Source organism: Microcebus murinus, chromosome 16, assembly GCF_040939455.1.
Source record: "Microcebus murinus isolate Inina chromosome 16, M.murinus_Inina_mat1.0, whole genome shotgun sequence".
NCBI classification, from domain to species: domain Eukaryota; kingdom Metazoa; phylum Chordata; class Mammalia; order Primates; family Cheirogaleidae; genus Microcebus; species Microcebus murinus.
Genome location: NC_134119.1, coordinates 46033139 through 46056483, shown reverse-complemented (window position 1 = coordinate 46056483; position 23345 = coordinate 46033139). Strand labels below are relative to the sequence as shown.

General features: G+C 41.5%; 1 protein-coding gene, 1 non-coding gene and 1 pseudogene across 2 annotated transcripts; all 3 read right to left on the bottom strand.

The window, feature by feature from the left end:
• Positions 1 to 1305: 1305 nt before the first annotated feature.
• Positions 1306 to 1414, bottom strand: LOC142861453 (U6 spliceosomal RNA). Its single transcript, XR_012912682.1, has one exon. It is a non-coding gene; the product is annotated as a U6 spliceosomal RNA (small nuclear RNA).
• A 1281-nt stretch (positions 1415 to 2695) lies between these two features.
• Positions 2696 to 12799, bottom strand: LOC142861187 (uncharacterized; annotated as a pseudogene).
• A 6713-nt stretch (positions 12800 to 19512) lies between these two features.
• Positions 19513 to 23100, bottom strand: LOC105857083 (cystatin-C-like). The gene is made up of 3 exons (XM_012739187.2): positions 22817 to 23100; positions 20890 to 21003; positions 19513 to 19813 (listed from the first exon to the last, which is right to left on the bottom strand). Exons 1-3 carry the CDS (start codon positions 23051 to 23053, stop codon positions 19730 to 19732), a joined length of 435 nt encoding a protein of 144 aa, XP_012594641.2. The 5' UTR covers positions 23054 to 23100; the 3' UTR covers positions 19513 to 19729.
• Positions 23101 to 23345: the final 245 nt, after the last annotated feature.

Here is a 23345-nt window from a genome sequence, read left to right as displayed (position 1 = left end):
CTCGTACTGAAGTGGTTAAGCTCCTAATTAAAGAATAAAAAGGTAAGGTGATGTCCTCATGAAATGTGGACAGTATAGTTCCTTCAACTAACTAGAGTATGCTTGACTTAATGAAAACTGTCCTGAAATTCAGTCTTAGCACTATAACCAATGGCTATTTGTTCATTGACAAGTTGCTTTTCTTAGGCTTGACATCTTCAAAACTTGAGGATTTTTCTGCCTTCTGTCACTATTAATAGGTTGTTATATATATTTGATATTAATAATATAACATTTTTTACAATGCTTGAAGAAAACAGTGAAGTAACGGAATACTTTGTTCTTGAATTTAATTGCTGATATTACTTAAGGATCCCAAATGCAATCCATTCTGAGGCCAGGTGCAGTGGCTGATGCCTATATCCTAGCACTCTGGGAAGCCAAGGCAGAAGGATCACTTAAGCTCAGGAGTTCTTTCCAAGCCTAAGTAAGAGTAACACCCCATCTTTACCAAAAACAGAAAAAGTTAGTGGGGCATGGTGGTAAGTGCCTATAGTCCCAGCTACTCAGGAGGCTGAGACAGGAAGATCTCTTGAGCCCAGGAGTCTGAGGTTGCCGTGAGCTAGGCTGATGCCACGGCACTCTAGCCCAGGCAACAGAGTGAGACTCTGTTTCAAAAATAAAAATTTAAAAATCCATTCTGTATTTTTCCATAGGTTGCAATATTCAAATGTTGAAGTTTTCAGAAAATGTTATTAAGTTCTACTTTTGATTATTAGTTGTTTTATTCTTTGTGGTTTGTAATTCAGGATATTCAGCTATTACATAATTTGTAACAAAAATTTATTAATAAATATTTTATCTTCTTAAATTAGATAACACAAATGTCCCTGATTACTGAGCTAATCAATCACACCAAGAGCAGAAAACTAATAAATGTCAAGACCTGACTTGGACTGCTACTGTTCCTTCTTTACCTACTCAAACTCTGAACCAGCAGATCTTTGTTAGAATGATGCTTAATGTCCATGTTTCTCGCCAAGTGATGAGGAAAGCAACAAGTTACTTTTATTTCTTCTCAGTTCAATGAAGGAAATGCTAGTTAAAATTTTCTCATGTCTGAGATAAGTACCAACAACATATTTGCATGATAACATCATACATGTCCAAAACTCAACTCCACTGTCATTTCATAGATCACTTTACACAATTTTCTTTTTAGTGAAAATCACAATTTTAATACTGGGTGACACCTGTTTTGCTTTGACACACACTGTTTCCTTGGAGCTAGTCAGCAAATAGTCAAATGATGTTCAAAGGACTGCACAAAATTTGGAATGCTTCATAAATTTTCATGTCATCCTTGGGGACAAGGACCATGCTAATCTTCTCCATATTCTTTCAATTTTAATGTATGTGCTGATGAAGCAAGCACAAAGCCCTGCATGGACACTTATGAGTCATGGGTGAGGCTTGGCCCTGCTAAACCCAACAACCTCCTGTTTATTTATTTATTTAATCAACAGAGGAGCCAGTCAACCAACCAACCTACTTTAGACTCAGAGAATTCTGTTGACTGGCTTCCTTGTGCGGTGGAATTTGAAAATATTTAATAAACTTGAAGTACAGATCTAAGTATTCATAGCTTGGGAGATTTTCACTATGGAAAACAGATCACTGGAGGGGCCACCTACAAGTTTGTCAGCCTAACTCTGCAGAAGGATGAAATGTAACTTTCCAATACCTAAGAAAAGGTACCACACAGGGGAAAAAGGAGGCTTAGCACACAAATCCAGTAGCAAAGAAGAAAGGAAGCTCTAATATCTTCCCGCAACACTATTTGAAACTCTCTGACAGTTTAGAACACTCCCAACTATTTGCTAGAGGGAAGACAAACAAGGGCATCAAGGGATAACTTACCAAGTCTAGGCTGAGATGAGGGCACCATGTAAGGTTTTGAGTGTGGACGGGGGGCCGTTTTGCTCACTGTGTGTGTGGCTATCGCTGGGAGGCCCAGCTGCCAGAGCAGGGCACTGGTGCTTTAGGAACAATGGTTGAGCATATGCGCCTATGCATGTGAACTCAAAAAATATGTAATGTTGAAGTCTAAGTATGGATCACCATGAAGACGAGGGATGTGAATCTGTAAGGGCATCCTGGTTGCAAAGGTCAATCATTTCTAGATAGCAAGACCAGTGTCAACTGCAACAACAGGATCATACGAGACGATAGAATGACTGAAATGTCCTTTCATTCCGCTCCTTCTGACTTGTAAAAATGACTGTCTTATTTGCACTTAAAGAACCCTTTAATTTCTTCAAAAATTCAAGGAGGAAGCTATAGGAGATAGCCCATAGGAGACAGTACAAAATTTTCTGTTAATCAGACACTTCAAGACCCAAATAACTAATTAGAAGAATCAAACATGTCACATGATGGTTATCCCGTGCTGAGGGGTTATTCTTAGAATGAAGTGGACATTGATATCGCTCAAGATAAAGATCTTAAAACTCCTGAAATACAGAATTCTGTATCTATTACTACTTTTAAATACTTTAGACTTTTGTTTGATTTCTGGCTGATTAATTGGACTAACTCACTGCCATTCCCATACTACCTGAAACACACTATGAAATTTCACCTGATGTATAAGATACAATACTTATAATTATTTTAAACTTCAATTTAGTGTTAATTAGTCTTTTAATGTAAATAATTACTTATTTAAACCACTAGCAGTGGGATAATCTTTTGCAGTACATCCAAAGATATCTTCAGAAAAACATCAATATCTTGCTCAAGAAGAAGAGTGACTGTACTTGGTAAATTACAATGTGCAGAAAGCACTAAGGCTGTTCTAAAATAACAGAGAGGTAACTTCATGCCTAGAAACTTTAATAAAATTATTTAAAATGCTAATTTAATATACATTACCAGCTGAATATTTTGCCTGTCAGTGTAGAATTAACCATTTACATGTACTAACTGGCACAAGCATCTTGGATGCTCAAGTGTTCATCTTTATAAATTACCACCAAGGTTAAAAGGAAAGGACACAAAGGGAGCCTTTTGTCTCATTTAGGTATGACACAGAAGTTGGTCATTCCTTGCTGAGATCACTTATCTAAAGTAACCAAAGTATTAACTGAAGTACTGTCCATGTCTTCCCTATTTTGATATAATGTACTATAATTACAAGTCAACTAGGGGTCAGTTAAGTAAGCACTATCTGCAGGCTTAAAACAGTAACATCAAAATAGTGATAAAAATAGTAGTCACATTAGTTTCAGTCAATCATGCTGATGAGCATGTGCTGGGCACTGAATAAAATGTTCTATATACAATCTTACTTGTACACAACCACCCTGAGAAGGCATATCGTTATTCTCCTTTTCATATTAGAATACACGTTTGGTGGTAAGTAGTGTTCTCAAGGTTACACACCTAGCAAGTGGGAAAGCTAGAATTTAAATTTAAAATCTTGTGTGAATGGAAAGCCTCTTTTCCCTTTATCATCCACTTATGGCTTATCTTCTTCGTTAAACAAAAGTGTTATCCAAATAAAATTGTCTTTCTCCCTTTTCTCATAACAATTAAGAAGAAAAAAACTCAAAATATGATACGAATAAAAACAGTAAAAAACTGATGAACCCACAGTATCTAATTGTAGCAATTAATAATTCTTTAGGAATCACCTAACATCAATATTCTTCAAAAACAACTTAAAGCAGAGAGTCATCAAAAAGACAAAATGATTTTCAACTTCTATTTATGTTTCATATAGCATTTTGAAGGAAAACTCTAGAAGAAGCAAAAGTTAAAAATATTATAAAAGGATTGAGAACTTCAATATTGAGTCATAAAATGAACTAAAAGTTAAAGTCCACACTTTAATAAAACTAATATGAAACCTCTTTAGCTGATATAACATCACATGATCAAAAACATCAGATTACAAATAACAATTATCAGTCAGCATTATAAGATGATGAATCCTACTGCATACTGCCCTTTAGGCTGCCCAGTCCATAGTTGCTTTTCTACCTGATGATTTGTGTTGATATTTGTCACTCTATCCTCCCCAAAATTATGTTAATCTTCTTGTTCCTTTAATACTTCTGACTTAAGTGACTCTTGCTACCCTAAAATAACATTCACGTTTATTTTTTTAAAAAAGCATTAAATACTATACCTTTTAATTTTATCTACTGCATTTATATTTGCATTCTTCTTGACCAAAAATTCTATCATTTCCTTCTTTTTTCCACTTATAGCAAGTAAAAGTGGAGTGAGGTGATCCTGTAATACAGCAAAATCAATTTATCATTCACAAAATTTCATATTTCTCAATGGAAGTGAAAATTTGATGTAAGATTCTATGAACTTAAACATAGCATACAGAAAGTAAAGGAAAGGTATTTTCATCGTCTCACCCCTCTATGCTTTCCCATGTGCTGCTCCTTCCCTTAGAAACTCCCCTCCTCTCCCTCTCCCCGCTAACTCCTGCCATATCCCAAACTCATTTCAAACATTTATGGGTTCCAAGAATCTTTGTTTCTATCACAACATTTATTATGCTATACTGTAGTTATTTTATTGTTTTCCATCCAAACCAAGAACTTCTTGAGGGCAGGGGTTGTATCTTTTATCTCCACATTCCTAGACCCTAAGATGTAGTAGTAAAGGCTTCAAGTATTTTTACTGAATTAATGATCTCAATTATTATATCTACAGCAATGTTTCTTAAATTACATTACAAAGAGTATTTATTTACCAGAAGTTGAAGACTTTTTCCCAACAGAAAGATTCTATGACCATCTATGCTACAAAAAGGGTGCAAAGCTATATATCATATGTCCAGTATTAAAGAAATCTCTCTAACTTTGCCTAATCTCTATTTGACAATACATTTTTTGGCAAAGAACATGAGAAGAATGAAATCTTCAGAGATAAAGTTTTGAGAATTTTCCAGTAAATGTGGAGGTTTCCTCCAGGTGATACAAACTCATGTGATTCTCTTCTATCAGTGGTGTAGGACCCCAGGTGCACCCTTTCTCCAAATGGGTCACTAAGGAAATGGACTCTGAATAAAGGAGATAGGAGTCAAATGAACTTCAATTCCTTATTATTACATGGTCCATGTTGTTTCTCCTATGACAAGATGAAAGATGTTTATCTTACCTATTAGAAGGCTCAGTATGACTTTTCTCCTCAATTATGACAATCCTGGGATGCTTATGCACATCTACTTGATTATACTCCACTTGTATTCTGATTTCCATTTTAATTGGTACTTACAAAGTTATTTTTACTTAATGCAAAATATAAATCAGAAATAAAAATATAATAACTTATCAATAGAAGTTTTAATAGTGATCTCTGTGGATTATTGCTAGCATAATGAAAGCCACTAAATCATTTGCACTTTGTAGTGTCTACACTGAGGAGAAAAATATAATGTTGTCTGAATTAGCCTAGCCAACTATAACATGGGTAACCTAGAAAGCTTATAGGCTTTCAAATATGAGGATGATTTTTTTATGGTGTATATAAAGAAAAATAGATTTTGTAAAAAAATAACTTCTATATTCTAAAATCCAACCATATTACTAATAGATTAACATAATATAGACGACATACATTATCAACAAGTATAAAGTATCTTGAAAACCTTGAAATCATTTCAAAATATACTATAAAACAAGATTTCTCCTCTCAAATGCAGGCAAAGTAGGTGACCTGAACATGTGAAGCGCCTAGGTGGGCACAAGAGCAAACTGGAGAACATACACCTTGTATAAAGGGGGAATATCTGCACAGCATAGCAAACAGTAATATGAGCTCAAGGGACAATAGGTTTGATTCTTTGGGGAAGCCTGAAACCCAGGTTCCTTCATGTCTCCTAAATTTTACATGTGTATTCAATTTATGGAGGCAGACTAAACCTATTTATGGGCTGCATTTTGACTAGAGTCCTTGTGTTCTAAAATTTGCTAAAGATGTTTCCAAATAGTTGTGCGTAAAGTACATACGTATATGTGAAATTTTTCCTTAGTATCATAGATTTTACCAAAATATGATACATATTTTACCAAAATATGATACAAAATAAAAGTTGCTATTAAGACTCATAATACCCACTTGAAGAATTTTTCAAACATCTGTTCATTTACTGTCTATTTGCATTCATTTTCCCCCGATTGTTAACCAAATGGTTAACTTATATAGGGTTAGGGTTAGGGTTAGTTCATAGGACTGATAAAACCAGATTAAAAGAATTCCTATCTATGTTCTTAGGAACTTAAATGTTTTCAGTGTTTAAAACTACCGTCCTCATTATGCCAAAGCTCTATGAACTTAACAGACATACAGAGATAGTTCATAATATAGCAGTACCTGAATAAAAGATTCAAGATTTGCTATCATTCTAATTGAGAAAACCCTCTTGTAGTAAACATTTGTTGAACTAATCCCCTGAATGTTAACAAAGAAACGTTGAAATTCTTAAAGGGCCTACTTCTACTTATTGAAAGACTGTCTATAAGCAAATTTCTAAAGACTTTCTGAATGGCAGCGAACGACTGTGAAAGAGAAGGAAAAAGGTGTTGTTCTATAAGCTGATAGATATTGCCAATGATATTCTTTTCACCTGCTCAACCACAGAGCTAGAAAAATGCAGATAAAGTCAGACTAATATTATTAGAAACGAGAGATCTGAAGGAAGCAGAAGCTATCAAACTCCAGTTTTTCTAGAGATTTCTTCGGTTTTTGAAATATGGGAATTTACATATTATATTTATCTATTCAATGGTTCTTAAATAAGAGTGCATCATAATCTCGAGAAAAATATTTTATTGGTTAGAGAGAGGGTCTCATTATGTTGCACAGGTGGACATGAACCCCTGGGTTCAAGTGATCCTCCTGCCTCAACCCTCCAGAATAGCTTGGACAACAGGCATATATGAGTGCACCGAGCTTTGAGGAAATCTGTTTAAATATGTATGTCCAGGCCTCATTAAATATACTAAATCAAAGTCTTCAGGGATTAGCTGAGACTTGTAGATTGTTAAACAATGTCCCCAGGTCACTGTGATACACAGCTCTAGCTGACAATCAGTGGAGTAGACTAAATCACTTCAGTGTCGTGTCTCTCTCACGTAGCCAAGTCCCTTTATCATTTGGAAATCTGGCCAAAAACAGGAGATAGTAAGACATGGAGTTATTTACTGAAAACTCCGTTTAATTTTATTGCATAGGGTTAGAACAGGGACTAAGAGATTCAAACTACAACTTGATTTTGCTTTTTATAAGCTCTGTATCTCCCGCCTTCCCAACAAGAAATTCCAGTAGAGTCTTGTCTAAGTGGCAGTTTCTGCAAGAGTAGGGTAAGAAGTCAGTTAAGTACTTATTCTTCCCTCTTCTGAAGTCTTTCCCACATCATCACCACCTCTGCCAATCTGGTTTCCTCAGAGTCCCCATAAAATTGATTTCTGGGAAAGTTTACAACTCACTAACACTCTTTCCCAAAATGAGAATTATTTTCCTGAAAACTGAAGAGCACTTTGTATAAACATATAAATTGGGAACAAACAAACACACAAAAACCATCTTCATTGTATTTTCCCTAAATTACCTACTTTACAAACTGGCCTGCTTATTTCTTATTCTTCTTTTTTCCCCTTTCCATTTTTATCTCTTAAGTCTTGCAAATTAGAGACAAGTCACTTTGATATAAATTACATTTTTAGGGAACTTGTCAACAGCAGCAAGACTTCCATTTACTGTGTAATGTTTTATATATGAATTTTAAGATAAAGCTTATTTCCAGGGCATATTTGGCTTCCCTGGGTTATTTTCTACTAATAAGGAAAAAAAAAAAAAAAAACTTGAGAATGCAAGTTTTCCTTTAACAAATGCACAGTTTTCACAAACATTAACCATGAACGTATAAAAGAAAGCTGCATCCTCTAATGCCTCTTTAAATGTTTCAATATTTAAAGTAAAATCATAGACAATTAAGTTATTTCAAACTATTTTCATTCAGGGAATATTCGAGCTTCCAAATATGGAAAATTGATGGTTACATATGTCAGTGTTCAACATTTTCAAAATAAAGTTGGTTGATCTATACCTTATTTATTGCTTCTATATTTGCGCCATGTGAAAGGAGTTTTTCTGTGATCGATGTGTTCTCATGATAGACAGCGTAGTGAAGAGCTGTGTTGCCACAGACATCACTGCGATTTGGATCCGCACCATGTTCTAACAGGACGGTGGCACACTCTTCTTCCTGGCATTGTACTGCCTATCAGTGTCAGATCAAGAAATGCATCATAAATTCTAGGAATTCAAAAGAACATTCCACAGATTCTACCAACTAGTTATGTTTAAATGAAATAAATGTGTTCTTATTCTGTGTATTGAAATCAAATTCATCTCACACCGAAATAGATGGCTGTTACATACCTTAATCAGAGCTGTCCTTTTTTCACTGTCGGGGACATTGAGCTTGCATTTTCTATCCACAAGGATAGTAACCACTTTTGGATGGCCACTGGCGCAGGCCAAATGGAGAGCAGTCCTGTGAAAGTGAGAGGGATTTTTAGGAAATTGTAGTGCACTATCTTAAAATATACAGTGATTCAGGTAATTGTAAATATTAAACAGCATGTTATTCCTCCACCTTCAAAACAAATATTTAATTTTGTGAAGAAAGTATAGTATTTATTAGCTTGTATTCCTCACTACATTAATAAAAGAGCAACCTATTTGAATAGAAAGAGCTTGGCTTTTGGAGTCAGTTCAACCTGAGTTGGCATCCTACTTTAAGCTCTGTCAATTACTAGCTATCACCTGGCCTTTTCTGTGCCTCAATTTCTTCTTCAATAAAATCGGAAAAAAAAAAATAGTAGCTATCTCATAGGACATCACCATGATGCTTAAATGAGAATCTGTACAAAGTATTTTGAACAGTTCCTAATGCAAATAATAACTCAATGATAATTAGATGATATAATTATTACTCCTATTAAACAAACATGACATTTTAATTAGGTAAAATGATACAATTATACCTACTTTGTGTTTTTCCCCCAAGACTAGAGATAACATTGTATTTCAGTGATGCCAGGGTGCTCATTTGCTCACATTTTAACATCACTGATACTAGAATGGTTCTTTTTATTTATGACTTATTTAAACTATAATTAGCAGCATTTAAAAATTATCTCATTGATAAAATAATGGGGCATCACACAATCAATGATGCCCTACATTAAGTGAAATATAGCATCTACCTGTTCTAGTGATATCATTGCCATTTATATAAATTTCAGAATCCCATTACTGGGCATCTACCTAAAGGAAAACAAGACATTTCTATAAAAAGAGACATCTGCACTCAAATGTTTATTGCAGCACAATTCACAACTGCAAAGATGTGGAAACAACCCAAGTGCCCATCAATACATCAGTGGATTAATAAAATGTGGTATATGTACACCATGAAGTTCTACTCAGGCACAAAAACAATGGTGATCTAGCACCTCTTGTATTACCCTGGATAGTGCAGGAGCCCATTCTACTAAGTGAAGTATGACAAGAATGGAAAAACCACACGTACTCACCATCAAATTGGTATTAACTGATCAACACTTACGTGCACATATTCACATAACATTCACTGGGTGTTGTGCAGATGGGAGGGGGAGGAGAGGATGGGTATATTCACATCTAGTGGGTGCAATGTGCACTGTCTGGGAGAGGGACACGCTTGAAGCTCTGACTTGGGTGGGGCAAAGACAATATATGTAACCTAAACATTTGTGCTCCCATAATATGCTGAAATAATTTTTTTAAATGCTATAAAATACGCTTAAAATAAAGAAAATTTTAAAACCAAGTAATTCTTACTTTGATTTCCAAATAACTTCAAAGCAAAGGAAACCCAGGACTCAAATGAATAGGTAAGTCTCATTTGTTCGATATTTGGATTTATATGATGTGTGAGAATCAGATATTTTCAATGTTTTAGTATTTAATAGTTAAAAATTTAAAAGGGCAGTTTAAGCTTATCTTTTATAATTTTCCACCTTCAGAAAAGCTTTTGTTTGAAAGGAGGAAAATCTTTAACTGAATTTAAGTCCTAATACTCCAATTTTAAATATCTCAATTGTTCTGGCTGGCCAGATAAATATGAAGTTTTTAAGGATGGATGTGTCCTGAAAGATAATAGAATATGTCTGCTACATAATAGGTATTCACATTATGTTTGGTGAATAAATGAATTGAAAGGATAGAGTTGAAAAGTTCAGTATTTATAAAGAAAACTCTTATAAAGTGATAACTTTGTAATAGTAACAATCATTTATATTTGCTATTTTTCATTTTCACAATGATACAGTTTAAATATGATTAATCTGAACTTTTTGAATATAATAAATATATATATACAACAAAACAGATGCACATTATACAAATGTATATATAATAAAATCTTCAGGCACAGATAAAAAGATCACCTTTACTTCTGAAGAGCTAAAAGTTGGTGGAAGATTCCAATCCACAAAAAAATTAAAAATAAATGAATATAAATTAAGAAATTATTTGTCTCTGCAAGATCCATATTACTGCTCTTCCCAGGGATTATGTCATTAATAGTAAACTTTTACTATGACTTTTAAAGCATACATGCTAATTGTAGAAATCACAGATAAGAAAAAGGAAAAAAATTCACTTACAATACAAATGCGCAGATTACCAAATTTTATCACACTTTGTACATATTTTCAGCTAACACAAGACCACAGTGTGTTTGTGTACATGTATAATCAAAATGATTTTTATTCTTACTTGATATACCTAAATATTCTTCACATGTCAGCATATGTATGTATCTATGCTACCTTCTATGGTCACATATTCCATCCTATGGACACAACCAAATTGATTTATAAAATCCATCCTATGTGTTCCTCTTAATACATTATTATTTTAAGAAGTGCTCAAAAAAACAAATCATATGCTCTCTATTTCTTAAGGGTACTTTCGTACAATGGAATCCAGGTGTAAAGGGCGTATGTATATTTTAAATGTGTAGTTACAGTTCCCTCCTTAGTGCAGTAGGCAGCCTGTCAGTGTCCTAAGCGCACAGTTATCACCAAGTTGTCTATTTGAAAAGAAATCAGCAACATAAACTATAAGAACCAGTAAGGCCAGGCGTGGTGGCTCACGCCTGTAATCCTAGCACTCTGGGAGGCCGAGGCGGGCGGATTGCTCTAGATCAGGAGTTCGAAACCAGCCTGAGCAAGAGCGAGACCCTGTCTCTACTATAAATAAATTAATTTGTCAACTAATATATATGTAGAAAACAATCAGCTGGGCATGGTGGCGCATGCCTGTAATCCCAGCTACTTGGGAGGCTGAGGCAGGAGGATTGCTTGAGCCCAGGAGTTTGAGGTTGCTGTGAGCTAGGCTGACACCACGGCACTCACTCTAGCCTAGGCAACAAAGCGAGACTCTGTCTCAATAAAAGAAAAGAACCAGTGTAAGTATTTTCAATGTTTAATATTAGTATTTAATATCTACATTCCTATAAATTTTGTGGAGAGATTAAGAGTATCTCATTCCTGGTTTAACCTAAAATCCTTCTCTTAGCAAGGACACCATTTTTTCCTATGTGTGTAGGTCACTTGTGGATCTGTAAAAAACGTACTTTGCCCAATTTTAAATTACCAGTCAGTTTTTTTCTTGTTTGTCACCATTATCAAGTTCTAAATTCTTTCCTGTATTTGGGCGTTTCTGGATTTTCTATTGTTCCACTCATTTATCTGTCTCAACTGTTAATAAATGATTAAATTGTGGAAATTAATAACACATCTTGAAATCTAGAAGAGCAAATCTTCTTCACTCCATTACAAAAACTTTCTTCATGTCATCACAATAGTAAGAGACACCATGTGTAACTCAGAAATTTGAAAACCTTAATACTTTTATTTGGCTTATGTAAAATTGATAAATATAGAAAGAGCTCACATTTTCAGAAAAATGAGTTTTCCTGTTGAAGACTATGGTACCATACACCCACACTTCAAAGTTTCCTTCTAAGTTCCCTGAGTGAAGGACACATTTACTAAGTAGGAGTACATTGACATAAAATGGATACTGAATTTCATGCGAAGATGTTTGGCCCAGAATTTGACGCATTATGCGAATTATTACTCTCATTATGTACCTTTCTATAATGTATATAACATAATGTGTCAAAATGTGTACATTAAAAATAAAACACCGTATATACTTGCGTTAAATATCTAAAATTGGCAATAAAGTGTCCTGCAAGGGGAACGAACCATGAGTGTAGAGGAACCCGCTGAAGTTTTGTTTTTGTGCCGCTGCCCACACAGACGGCCGGGGCGCCGGACCCCTGCAGGTGTCCACGTCGCGGGGCTGCGGGGCCCGCAGGGAGGACAGCCGGCGCCCTCGCCCACAGGCGCCCGGGCTGCGCCAGCCTGGAAGGGCGCTTCCCCCGCACTCGCCCGGCGCCCGGGCCGCGACGGCCGTTCCATTACCTCTTCTGTCTGTCTCTGGCATCCAGAACCTTCTTCTTCAGAGAAAGGACCTGCTCCACTTTCGCTACGTCACCAGCGCGGGCAGCCTGGTGAATTTTGCCGAGATCTTTCTTCCGGATGTGGTAGCGTGGCTGCAGGAAGGCGCTGTCACCAGCCTGGCCTTGCAGGCCGACCCTGGTCTGGCCACGGCCGCTGCAGGGGCGGGAGGGCGGCGCGCCCTGGTCTCCCCAGAAGCAGAAGATCTTCTTCATGGTGGCGGCTGCCGGCCTCGGAGGAGCCTCAGCCCACCCCCACCCCCACCCAACCCCCTGCTTATTCCCCGCCTCGGGTGCCCAGTGCTATCAAGACAACCCGATCTGACCACGACCTCCTTTTCCTTTTCAAAGAAAATCCCAGTTTCCAATGACTGACAGGAGTAAATCGCCAGGCAGAGCCAGGCAGCACTAAGCACCGCCAAGTGGCGCCGTTAAAGCAAGTGCGCGTGCGCGCATCAGAATGTGACATCCCTGCGCATGCGCACAACTGCCAACGGAAAAAATCCCACGACGCTCCTGTGGGTGCGTGGCTGGTCCGGGTTGCTCGGTCCCCACTGCCCACGTGTCGTGCACCTGCACGGGCTGGCTGGGCTCGCCCCGAGCTGCCTCAGCGTCCCTGAGTGCACCGCCCACCCGGCCTACAGGCCAGCAGCGCGACTGAAGCACAACTCTTGGCGCCTGCTCCTCCTTGCCCGGTGTCCATATCCAGAGGCCTCCAGGCCTGGGCCCGGAGCACGTGGCCTCAAGATGTCCTGAGAAAATGTGCCTTCGGTGGCTGGGTTACAGTTTGGTTTCATACATGCTTAGAGACAAGAATTACCTGTAAGACCCTAAGTCCATATGTGGAAGGTGTACACTTGTTTGGCCTGAAAAGGTGGGACATCTTCAAGTGGGGGGGGCCTTATAGGTTATAGGTGGGTTTAAAGATTATTTGATTTGTAATTGTTTAAAGAAATGAAGATGTGCATAAAGGCTTGGAATGTTTTAACTTCAGATAAGGATCAGAAAGAAGCCACCAGACATTTACTGAAACTCAAGTGATCTGTTAACTGAACTGATGACCTACAGGAATGGTGCAAGCAGTTGTCTCATATTATACCCTTGGGCCTCTTAATGATGTCTATCTTACTACTATGAAAAGGGATCGGGGCATGAGGAGTCCTGTATGACCTCCCTCCTCAAGACCTGCAACTTATTAGCTTTAGGGATTTTCTAGAGTCTCCTTGACAAAGAGGACACCCATCCTGTCACCCAAAGGTGGTTGATTTTAAGTTCTTAGATTTTATTTAGATTTAAGTGCTTAAGATTTTATTTTAGTTCACACTAATTTCAGATACCTTAAAAGTTTTCTCACATAAACATTTCATTGGGGAGGGAATAGGCAAAGCAATGCTATGACAGTGAAGTAAAACTTACCTGATGATGAATTTAGAGACATAGCCACCAATAATGTAATTGTAAGAAGGAAAGCCATTAACAACCTTAACAACCATGATGGATTTGTATTCTATCAAGATCAATACCTAATGAGACTTAGGTATTGGTAATACCTGTTTCAAGTAGAACTTTAGGAATGCATCAAAATAAGCAATATTTGGGACACTATTTGGCCTTCTAAAGTAGCTTTTTAAAATATTTAGGCTAACCCTGGAATATTCTTTATTCTATTAAGCATAAATATCTAAATAATGATAGGCAGAGAAAATATCATGCACATGGTTTTAGTCAAAGAACTATCACAAATTTGCAACTTGGAACAACTGCAGAAAATCAATTCACCTAGTGTAGAAATTGTTTACTCATTACTGTCAATTCAGAACATAATTGACCTTGGATAATACTGACCCTGATAAAATATGTATTGAATTTCTACTAAATGATATTAATATAACTAGTTAAATCCATATTTCTTTGTTGTTATTATGGTGCTCTAAACCAGAGTTCTCTGAACTTGTGAGCCACCACAAGAGCATCCCATCAATCTATTATAGGTTTGCCTAAGATACTAATCATCTGAGGGTACTGAGGTGGCCAGAGAACTACAACTTCAAGCAACTTGGTCCCCCTAACCCAGGACGTTATAGAAATGTTATAATTCTCTGTTTGTACCAGAACCAATCTAAGCAATACTCATTAACCTAATTGATTTTGCAAAAGACACAATTTAATGTTGAGAACCTAGAGTTTTGTTTCACTTTTCCAAAACAAACCATCAACCACTTTATTTCTGGCTTTTTCTTTAAAAAGAAACTACCTGGAAAGGAGCAGACTGAAACATGAAACACATCTTTAGGCCAAAGAACATTCTGAAAATATGAAATTAAAATCATGATTACACCTTGTTTTTCTAGAAAGTTTACTAGAAACATTTACATGAAATACCATAATTATTAAAAAGCAAAGTTTTTTTTTTTGGTTGGGCTTGGAATGGTCTTTGACTGTTATTCTGATTAAATCATTAAAAATTTCCTAACATTTTTATCAAGTTAATGTTTAAAAACAAATCTTTGCCACTCCTCAGCCTAGGAGAAATGTGTACATACGTTCACCGAGAAATGTATACAAGAACATTCACAACAGCTACTCTTTGAGCCAAAACCTAGAAACAACCCAAATGTCCACTTAAAGTAGAATGAATATTGTGGCATTTGTATAGTAAATTGCTATGCATCAAGGATAAAAACAAGTGCAAATTCAAATAACATGGATGAATCACACAACCATGTTGGGCAAAAGAAGTCAGACCCAAACAACCTTATTCTACAAGGATTATATCACAAGAGCACATTTTAAAACATTCAAAGATACCCATATACTAAAAGAAGAATAAAATACATTTGATCAAATAATAGATATAATAACAACTTTAAATTGCAGGAATAAAGGAAGAGATTAAACATCCACTACTCAAATGAACTATTATAGTCTCTGCCCAACTGCAGTAGCAGGAGAATTCTCCACGTAGAAGAATGTAAGATCTATTGAGAAAAACACACTTAGGGTCTCAAGATAATCAAAGAAGTTATAAATAACCCCTTATTAGTTATTAGTATTTTTAAGGCTGTACATAAAAGCATGTCTCCGTATTCAAAACTACTGGACAATGAAATGGCATTCCTATATAAGCTCTTTAATACTCAGTAAAAATTAATCACAGAACTACCTAATGGCAACCCCGTTCCATCTGTGTAAACTTAGATTTTATACCAATTATAAAATTGATTCATTTTATCATGGAAAACTTTGTAAGGGTCTATCTGAATTTTGAGGTCTTCTTTTATAATGCTTAGTCATCAGCATGTCTTTAGTTTTGGACTCAGAAATCTTATCCTAAAAGAAGTGTGAAATATTCAGTACATAAGTAAATACAATGCAGGCAGAAAAAAAATAAGCACGACCTGGCTGACCACAGCCTTAATGTAGACTCAGGCATTTAGAGCAGGCATTCTGACTGCGGACCTGGGACAGAATGAGAAGGGCCTACACTGATGATTCAGTTTTCAAATAATCACTGTGCCAACCATGATCTCCTCTGAAATTAAAGGAGCATCTGTCCATTTATACAACAAAAGAGTTGCAGTAAGTGGAAATCCAACTAGAAAAAGAAGCTGGATAAAAACCTCACACTTTATACAGCATAGATGCCCAAAAGTTCAAAAATTTTCAATAGATATAAACCAATATTAATAATGGAGACTTACAGTGCTAAAAATACCATTTTAATATCTTTATGCTGCTACATTTTAAGACCATGATTATGTTTAAAATAATTTTTAATTTAACTTGACACTTTCTCTCTGACCCACTGGTTATTTACAAGTATGTCAGTGCCTTTCCATAATTTGAGAATTTTCCAGATATATTGGTTATGATTAATAGTTTAATTCCTCCAGGCTCCATGAATGCACTTTGCATGGCTGTAATTCCTTTAAATTCTTTACTGTTTGCTTAAGGGCTCAAAATATCATCTACCTTAATGATAATTACTCTATGTTAACGTGACAATAATATATTTCACTTGTTGTGTAAAGTGTACTAGACATGTTAATTAGGTCAAAATTTTTTATCTTGTTATTCAAATAAACTCTTTCTTTACTGGTTTTCTGTCTACTTGCTCTGCAATTTATTAAATGAGGAGTATTTAAGTCTCTTATAACAAAGAATACATTTATCATTTTTTACCTCATGCATTTTAAAGTTCATTTGTTAGGTACAGAAAAATAACATTTGTTCCAGCACAACCAGGCTACCTCAGTTCTGGATGAAATATAGCACAGTATCACCAAAACAAAGCTAAGCACAATTGTGTGTCCAGAACTGACACTGGCTCGTTTACACACAGCCCTGGGGTGCTCTGAGTCCAGCAAAATACTGCTTCAGAGTCTCTTCTCCAGTCCTATAATGACCCTCTTCCCTTTGTGAGTTGCTCCCGGTCCCATTGTGTGAGCATTCCCTTACTGCAATAAACCAGTGAACCAGAATCTGTTAGCAACAGATTTAGTTGAGGTAGCCTAATTGTGCTCAATAAATGTTATTTTTCTGGATTTTGTGATGGTTATGGTGTTTATCAGCATTTTATAATGTGTAATTGTCTGTGATTTATTTTCTTTTCCTAAATAGACAATAACTTCTGTGCTTAGTTTTGTGTTGCTAATACTGTGAGTAGTAATACTAATACTGCTAGTTTTCATCTAGAGAGTCCCCTAAACCTTATAAGCTTCAGGCCCCACAGCACCTTGGTCCACCTGGAGTCCTTGGGTGAGTGTCACCCGCCCTGGAAAGACCACACTGGCTGACTTCTTCCTCCTCCCTTGACTCATCCCTCCTCCGCCACTGATTCATCTGTGTTGAGGTGAGAAGGTTTCTAACCTCTGCAGGTTCAATCTTTTGCCAATGACTTATGACATTATTTTTGCTAAAGGAACTCTTAAAGGGGTGTAATATTTCCAAAACTTGACCGGCTCAAGATCTTCCTTTACACGACTCCACATCCCCCATAGCTTCAGGACACAGCCAGTGCCCTTGGCTTGGTCCAGGAGATGAACCTGCTCACCCTCGGGCTCCCCCACTGCTGCCCACCTGGGGCGCAGACACTCAGGGAGAAGGTGGGGGAGCCTTGTGCACAGCCCCCAGCCCATCCCCACTTGCCCAAATATGGAGAGTTTTATCAGTAAAGGGACAAGTGAGAGGAAATCACTGTGTGTGGATGGTAGTTGCTTGTGTCAAACTGAGGCAAACCTGGAGCAGCTCCCTGCAGGGGGCCTTCACTCCTGACCCCCTCCCCTGGGCTTCTCAGCACCTGCTGCTCTGCCTGGGCCCCCTCCTCCCCACAGTAGCCTGGATCACTAAGTCCATGAGGCCCCCTACACCCCATACCTGGGCAGGGTCACACCCAGACTCAGACCTCCCCTGCTCAGGCCTCTGGGCGGTGCTTCTCTTCCCTCCCCCAGAGACTTGTTACTAAAGGCAGGGCTGAGGCTCTGCATGCAAGGTGGGCACGGCGTGGAAGCGTGTGTTCCCTTCGCACTCCCTGGCCTTCCCAGGGCCGGCCTTGCTGGCGCAGCAGGTGAGGGGCCGGCCTGGGGCTGTTTGGTGGACTCCCCTTGTCATTTCCCTTCAGTGTTCACAGCAGTGCCCACAAGACACCTGGTCTCTGTGACTGTTAGCATGGAAGGTATTTGCAAACCTGCCCCAGCCAGCCCTGAGGGCTGCACCCCGCTGTTCTGAAACAGCCAATGGAAGGACACTGTGGGGTGGGCCCTGTGTGCCTCTAAGGACTGTCACCTCCTGTTCAGGGCAGGTAAATATCCACTGTTCCAAGGCTTATGCTGACTCCCAGGTGGTGGTCTTTGTGAACTAAAGTGTACTTCTTGGAAAAAGAAGAGCCCACGGCATGTCAGTCCCATTTGTGTCTTAACTTCTCCATCCCTAAGGTGAAGCTTGATGTGAGGACTTACTTTCACTATTTGCTTTCAAGCAAAGTCCAGCCATAGGGCTGGTGGGTGAAACTGTAAAACCTTCTAGGGCACGACCTCCCAGCATAGGGCACGACCTCCCAGCATAGGGCATGACCTCCCAGTGCAGGGTACGACCTCCCAGTGTAGGGCATGACTCCCGGGATGGACCAGGGCAGGTTCGGCCTTCACTCTAGGATTTCTCCCATCTTTAGTTCTGGTTGGTGTTTTCCCCAACCAGTGACACAGACACAGAGACACACAGACACTTTTAGTCTTTATTTTCATGTAGGGACCTAAATAATTTGGGGGAATGCAGTGGACATAAATCACTATTTATTAGTATCTAGGGAATTTGATGGGAGAAAGTCAGTCCCTGGAGTGTGACCAACTCTGCAGACGTGGGTGGCATCTACTGCCTGGCTGGCCCCGCTGAGGCCTCCCCCCTGCCTGGCGTTCATTAAGGCAGCAGTGCAGGGACAGGGCCAGCAGCCGGCACCTGCTCCACGGGCCCTTCACCAGGAGCCGCTGTAGCTGAGCACCCGGGCTCCACCCCTCAAGCTCTTGTCTCTGCTCTGAGACTCAGATGTGCCCGAAGTGGCCGCTCAGTCCCCTGATGGGCTTCTCAGCTCTCAGGTGCAGATTTGCTGTCTAGACCCAGCAGGACAAGGAGCCCTTCACAAAGGGGCTGCTCAAACCCTTTGTTTTTTTTTTTTTTTCCTTTTCTTTTGAGATAGGATCTCGCTGTGTCACCCTGGCTGGATGGGGACCAGTGACAGGATCACAGATCACTGTAACCCCAATCAGTTTGGCTCAAGTGATCCTCCCACCTCAGTCTCCCAAAGCACTGGGGTTACAGGCTGAGCCACCACGCTGGGCCCAAAACCCTCCTCATGTGCACATCCCCAAGATAGGAAAAACTCAAGACGGAGCCAATGCTACTCTTTTATTAAAGGAGCAGAGTGTGGTGTACCAGCGAGTCTGAGAAGCAGTAGGGAGAAAGGAACAGGTAGAGCCAGTTGGCTGGTCAACAAAGGCCTCCTGAAGCCTTCTCTATTTGCCTCCCTCCCGGTGCTGGTGCGGGGAGGAGACCTGCACCAGGGCGGCGCCTCCATCCAAGGGTAGGGAACACTACAGGAAGGTGAGAGATGTGGGGAAGATGGGGGGGTGCAGCCCAGCCTGGCACAGACTCCTAGGCCTTCCGACAGCTGGATTTCACCAAGGTCATCGAATCTTCCCAGGGCACACTGTAGATCTCAAAGGAGCAGAGCTCTTCCTGTGAAAGGGAAGAGAGAGGGATAATCAGTGCAGGTCACAGTTACAAGGGAAGATGCCCAGCCATGGGATGCCAGGGTAGGGCCGAGGAAGCTTCGGGGTGAGACACTCGGCCTCCACCCAACCTAGCTGAGTCCCAGGACATGCAACCTGACTGTGCAGTGACCGCTCCTTGGTCCTCAAGGGCTCCAACAGCACCAGCTGGCACTGTGTCCCCTCCTGGGCCCACAGGACTTCACCATCCTGCCCCAGCGCCGCCCTGGAAGGAGCAACCTGTGCAAGGCCACTGGCGCCCAGAGGGTGCAGGTGGGAGAGATGGTTTGCTGTCACCAAGCTCCCTCCACCTCCAACCCTTGGATCCTTCACGTCCAGGGAGAGGACCCCAGGAAAGGGGAAACTCCCCCCAAAGAGCCTGGGATATGGAGAGGGGAGGGGGAGACTGGGGGAGTGTGGTTCTCCTCGGGGCAGAGCCCTCACAAGAAACAGCCAAGTCCTTGGAGCGGCTGGTGTTGGGTGAGCAGGGGCAGCCTTGAGGGCTTGGGCCACTTACAGACTTCTGATTCCCTCTAATCTGCTCAGCGTGGCCGTGCCTGTGGGCAGGTGGCCGAGGCTGGCACTGAACAAAGCCCTTCTCTCTCCCCAGCACCCAGCTCTGACGCTGGTTCCTCCAGCACTGCAGGTAACACTCCAGAACAGGCAGGGTTGTCCTTTCAGTACTCCATTCCCAAGCTAAAGCCCTCTTTGCAATTCAAATTAGCCATGTGCATACACACCCCCATCCTCCCCATATGCACACAGGAATGCATCTATGTAACTCACATGCACCCCTCACACCCAGGCTTTTATACATGAACTCCCACACTCCCTCCACACACACTCCTATACACCTCCCCACACCTCAACAGTGCACATGGACATGCATGCATGTCCCCCCACACTCCCTATGCATGCAGACACTCACGCACACACACCTCCATGTGTACACACACACCCTCCTGAACATGTGCGGGATCACAGGAACACACACATCCCCTTCTGCAGTGCATTACTGGCCCCTGACCCCCATCAGGCACATACCCTCTTCTGCCTCGGCTGCTCCTGGAAGGGACAGTTGTCCAAGTTGGGCTGAGACTTGGTACACGTGGTCCGGCCCATCTTCACATAAAAGAAGTAGTTCGTCCCAGCCACGGCCTACACATGTTCAAGAGCAAGATTCACCTACAGCACTGCCGTCAATTTCACATGCACACAGGTAGTTCGCTGTTGCTGAGTTACTGCCCGTGCCCAGAGGCTTCATGTTTGCATTTGTGAGCTGCCTCACTGTCACCTGCAGGCCATATAAACCACCGGCTCCCTCCAGCTGGCAGGGGTGCTATACCCCAGGTGTTCCCTTGCAATTCACTTTCTCTGAACAACTCCACCAAGGTGTCACACGCAGCAGACAAGTGGAAGGTGGCAGCCAGGGACTAACCCCTCACTGCATTCAGGAATGGCAGGCACAGGTCTGGGCAGCCAGCCCGAGTGGGACCAATACCCAGTCCCTGCACCAGAAGCACAGGCATGGCCTAAGCACAAGTGAAAGCTCTGTGTAGCAGCAAGGATTCATCACATCCTGCAACTGTGGCCCAGGGACAGGGAGCGCTGATCCATTCTAGGAGGGCTGTCTTCCTACAAATCAGTCTCAGCTGACTTCCCGCCACCAGCACACAGCCCAGCAGAATCCCACTCGCTCTGTTTTCCCCAGATTTATATATTCCCTCTCTCGTTTGTCAGTTGGAAATGAGATGCTTCACACACGGAGGGAGACCCATAGACTGCTCTCAATTGCCTCTGTTTTTTAGTGTGATTTGCTGGCAACATTTCTCAAGTGCATCATACACCTGCATGTCTTGCATTTTAATTACACAATAGAACTGACCCCCCTCTCTGCACAGGGCCTCCCCCAGACACTGCATGTCAGAACTGTGGAGCAGCAGGGATGAGGCACTCTGGGATCAGGGCGCTAGACCTTGCCCTGTGGATCCGTGATTACTCCAGTATCAGTCTGCCCATCTGTCAAATGGGCTCCCAGGACCAATGATCTATAGGGTCTTGTGCATCACTCAAAATTAGAGCCACCCTGGAGAGGCACAGGCCAGCAGAGACCACAGCACCAGGGGGTGCACCTGAGGTTCCAGGGAGAGGACAGTGGCTGAGGGTGCAGGAGGAGAAGAGGGGCTGCCTGGACTCCCTGAATTTTGAAAGCAGGTGGGAAGAGCTCTACACGCTGGCGTGCCATGCCACCCTGTGCTGCTCTGTCGCTCTGGGAAGCTGTACAATGGGCGCAGGGCAAGCTCGGCCCCAGCAGCCCTTCCTGACGCCCCCTCCCAACCCCTTCTCCACACTGACTGCCTCCCCCTCTGCCAGAGTCTAGCTGCACCAGACTGCGGCTGGCAGAGGCGGGGTTCGGGCGTGGTCCTCTGCACCCCAGCAGGTGCTCAGCTGCCCGTGGCTGTGGGTGGTGGTCTGCCGGGCTCAGAGTGAAGGATGCTCACCCTGGGGGCTGCTCCCAAGGCCATGACATTTGGAGGGAAGCGTGTAACTTCAGGACCAGGAGGCCAGGATCCTTGGGTGGTACCTGCTGAGGCACTCAGGGAGGAGGACATGCCTCCTCTGTGCGCACATTATGGCCTGAATCTAGCCTTGAGGGGACAGTAGGTTTAGCAACCGTCTCTATACCACAAGTGGCTGGACCCTAGGAAAATGCCAAGGACAGGAAATAGACCCGCTGCTGAAACATGATGCTGGCTGCAGGTTAGAAGAGTCTGAGGAGACAGGGCAGGGACTAGGATGAGAGCCTGGGCATGTCCTTGGGTATAAAGGCCATGAGAGGGACAGGCAAGGAAATCTGAATAAGCCTGAGCATGAGATAATTGAATGTGTCAGTGCTGATTTGCTGGTAATGCTTTCTGTGGGGCAAACCCAGCCAGGACTCTGGATCCCATGGGGAGGGGGCAGCACTCACCTGCTGGCGGGCACGCACCACCTGTCGCACTTGACTGTAGTATGTGTCATTGCTCTCCTCGTTGTATTTGCCAGTGGCAAAGTCCAGTGCCCGCTGCACTTCGTCATCATTGACATCTGCCTCCTCCATGCCACCCAGCCGGTTGGAGTTCTTTGCCACAGACTTTGCCAGGGTCATGGCCAGGGTCATGGCCAGGATAGCCAGCAGGAGCAGTGGGGCACGCAGGGGCCCGGCCATGGTCTGCTCAAATGCACAGCGAGGAGCCAGAGCTGCAGAGGAGCCGACGTATGATCCTGAGACCTCAGCCCCCTCCTGCAGGCTGCAGCGCTTTTACCCTGCTAGGGCGCCCCCCCCCACCCGCCACCTGGCTGGCTCCTCCTCTTCCTCCTCCATCTCCCTACCTTCCTGCTCCTGCCCTCACTCCCACCACTCCCCCAGTCCTCCTCCCCTCCCCAGTGTTCCCAAGCTAGTGTCACTCTGTCTCCAGAGAGGTCACAGTGAAAGCAACATGACCTCTTCACTGTTTCCA

Coding starts and splice junctions, on each gene's coding strand:
- LOC105857083 (XM_012739187.2), bottom strand. CDS start 23,053: ATGGCCGGGCCCCTGCGTGCCCCACTGCTCCTGCTGGCTATCCTGGCC. Junction 21,004..22,816: donor TGGTGCGTGCCCGCCAGCAG/GTGAGTGCTGCC, acceptor GAACATGTGTAG/GCCGTGGCTGGGACGAACTA. Junction 19,814..20,889: donor AGCAGCCGAGGCAGAAGAGG/GTATGTGCCTGA, acceptor TCCCTTTCACAG/GAAGAGCTCTGCTCCTTTGA.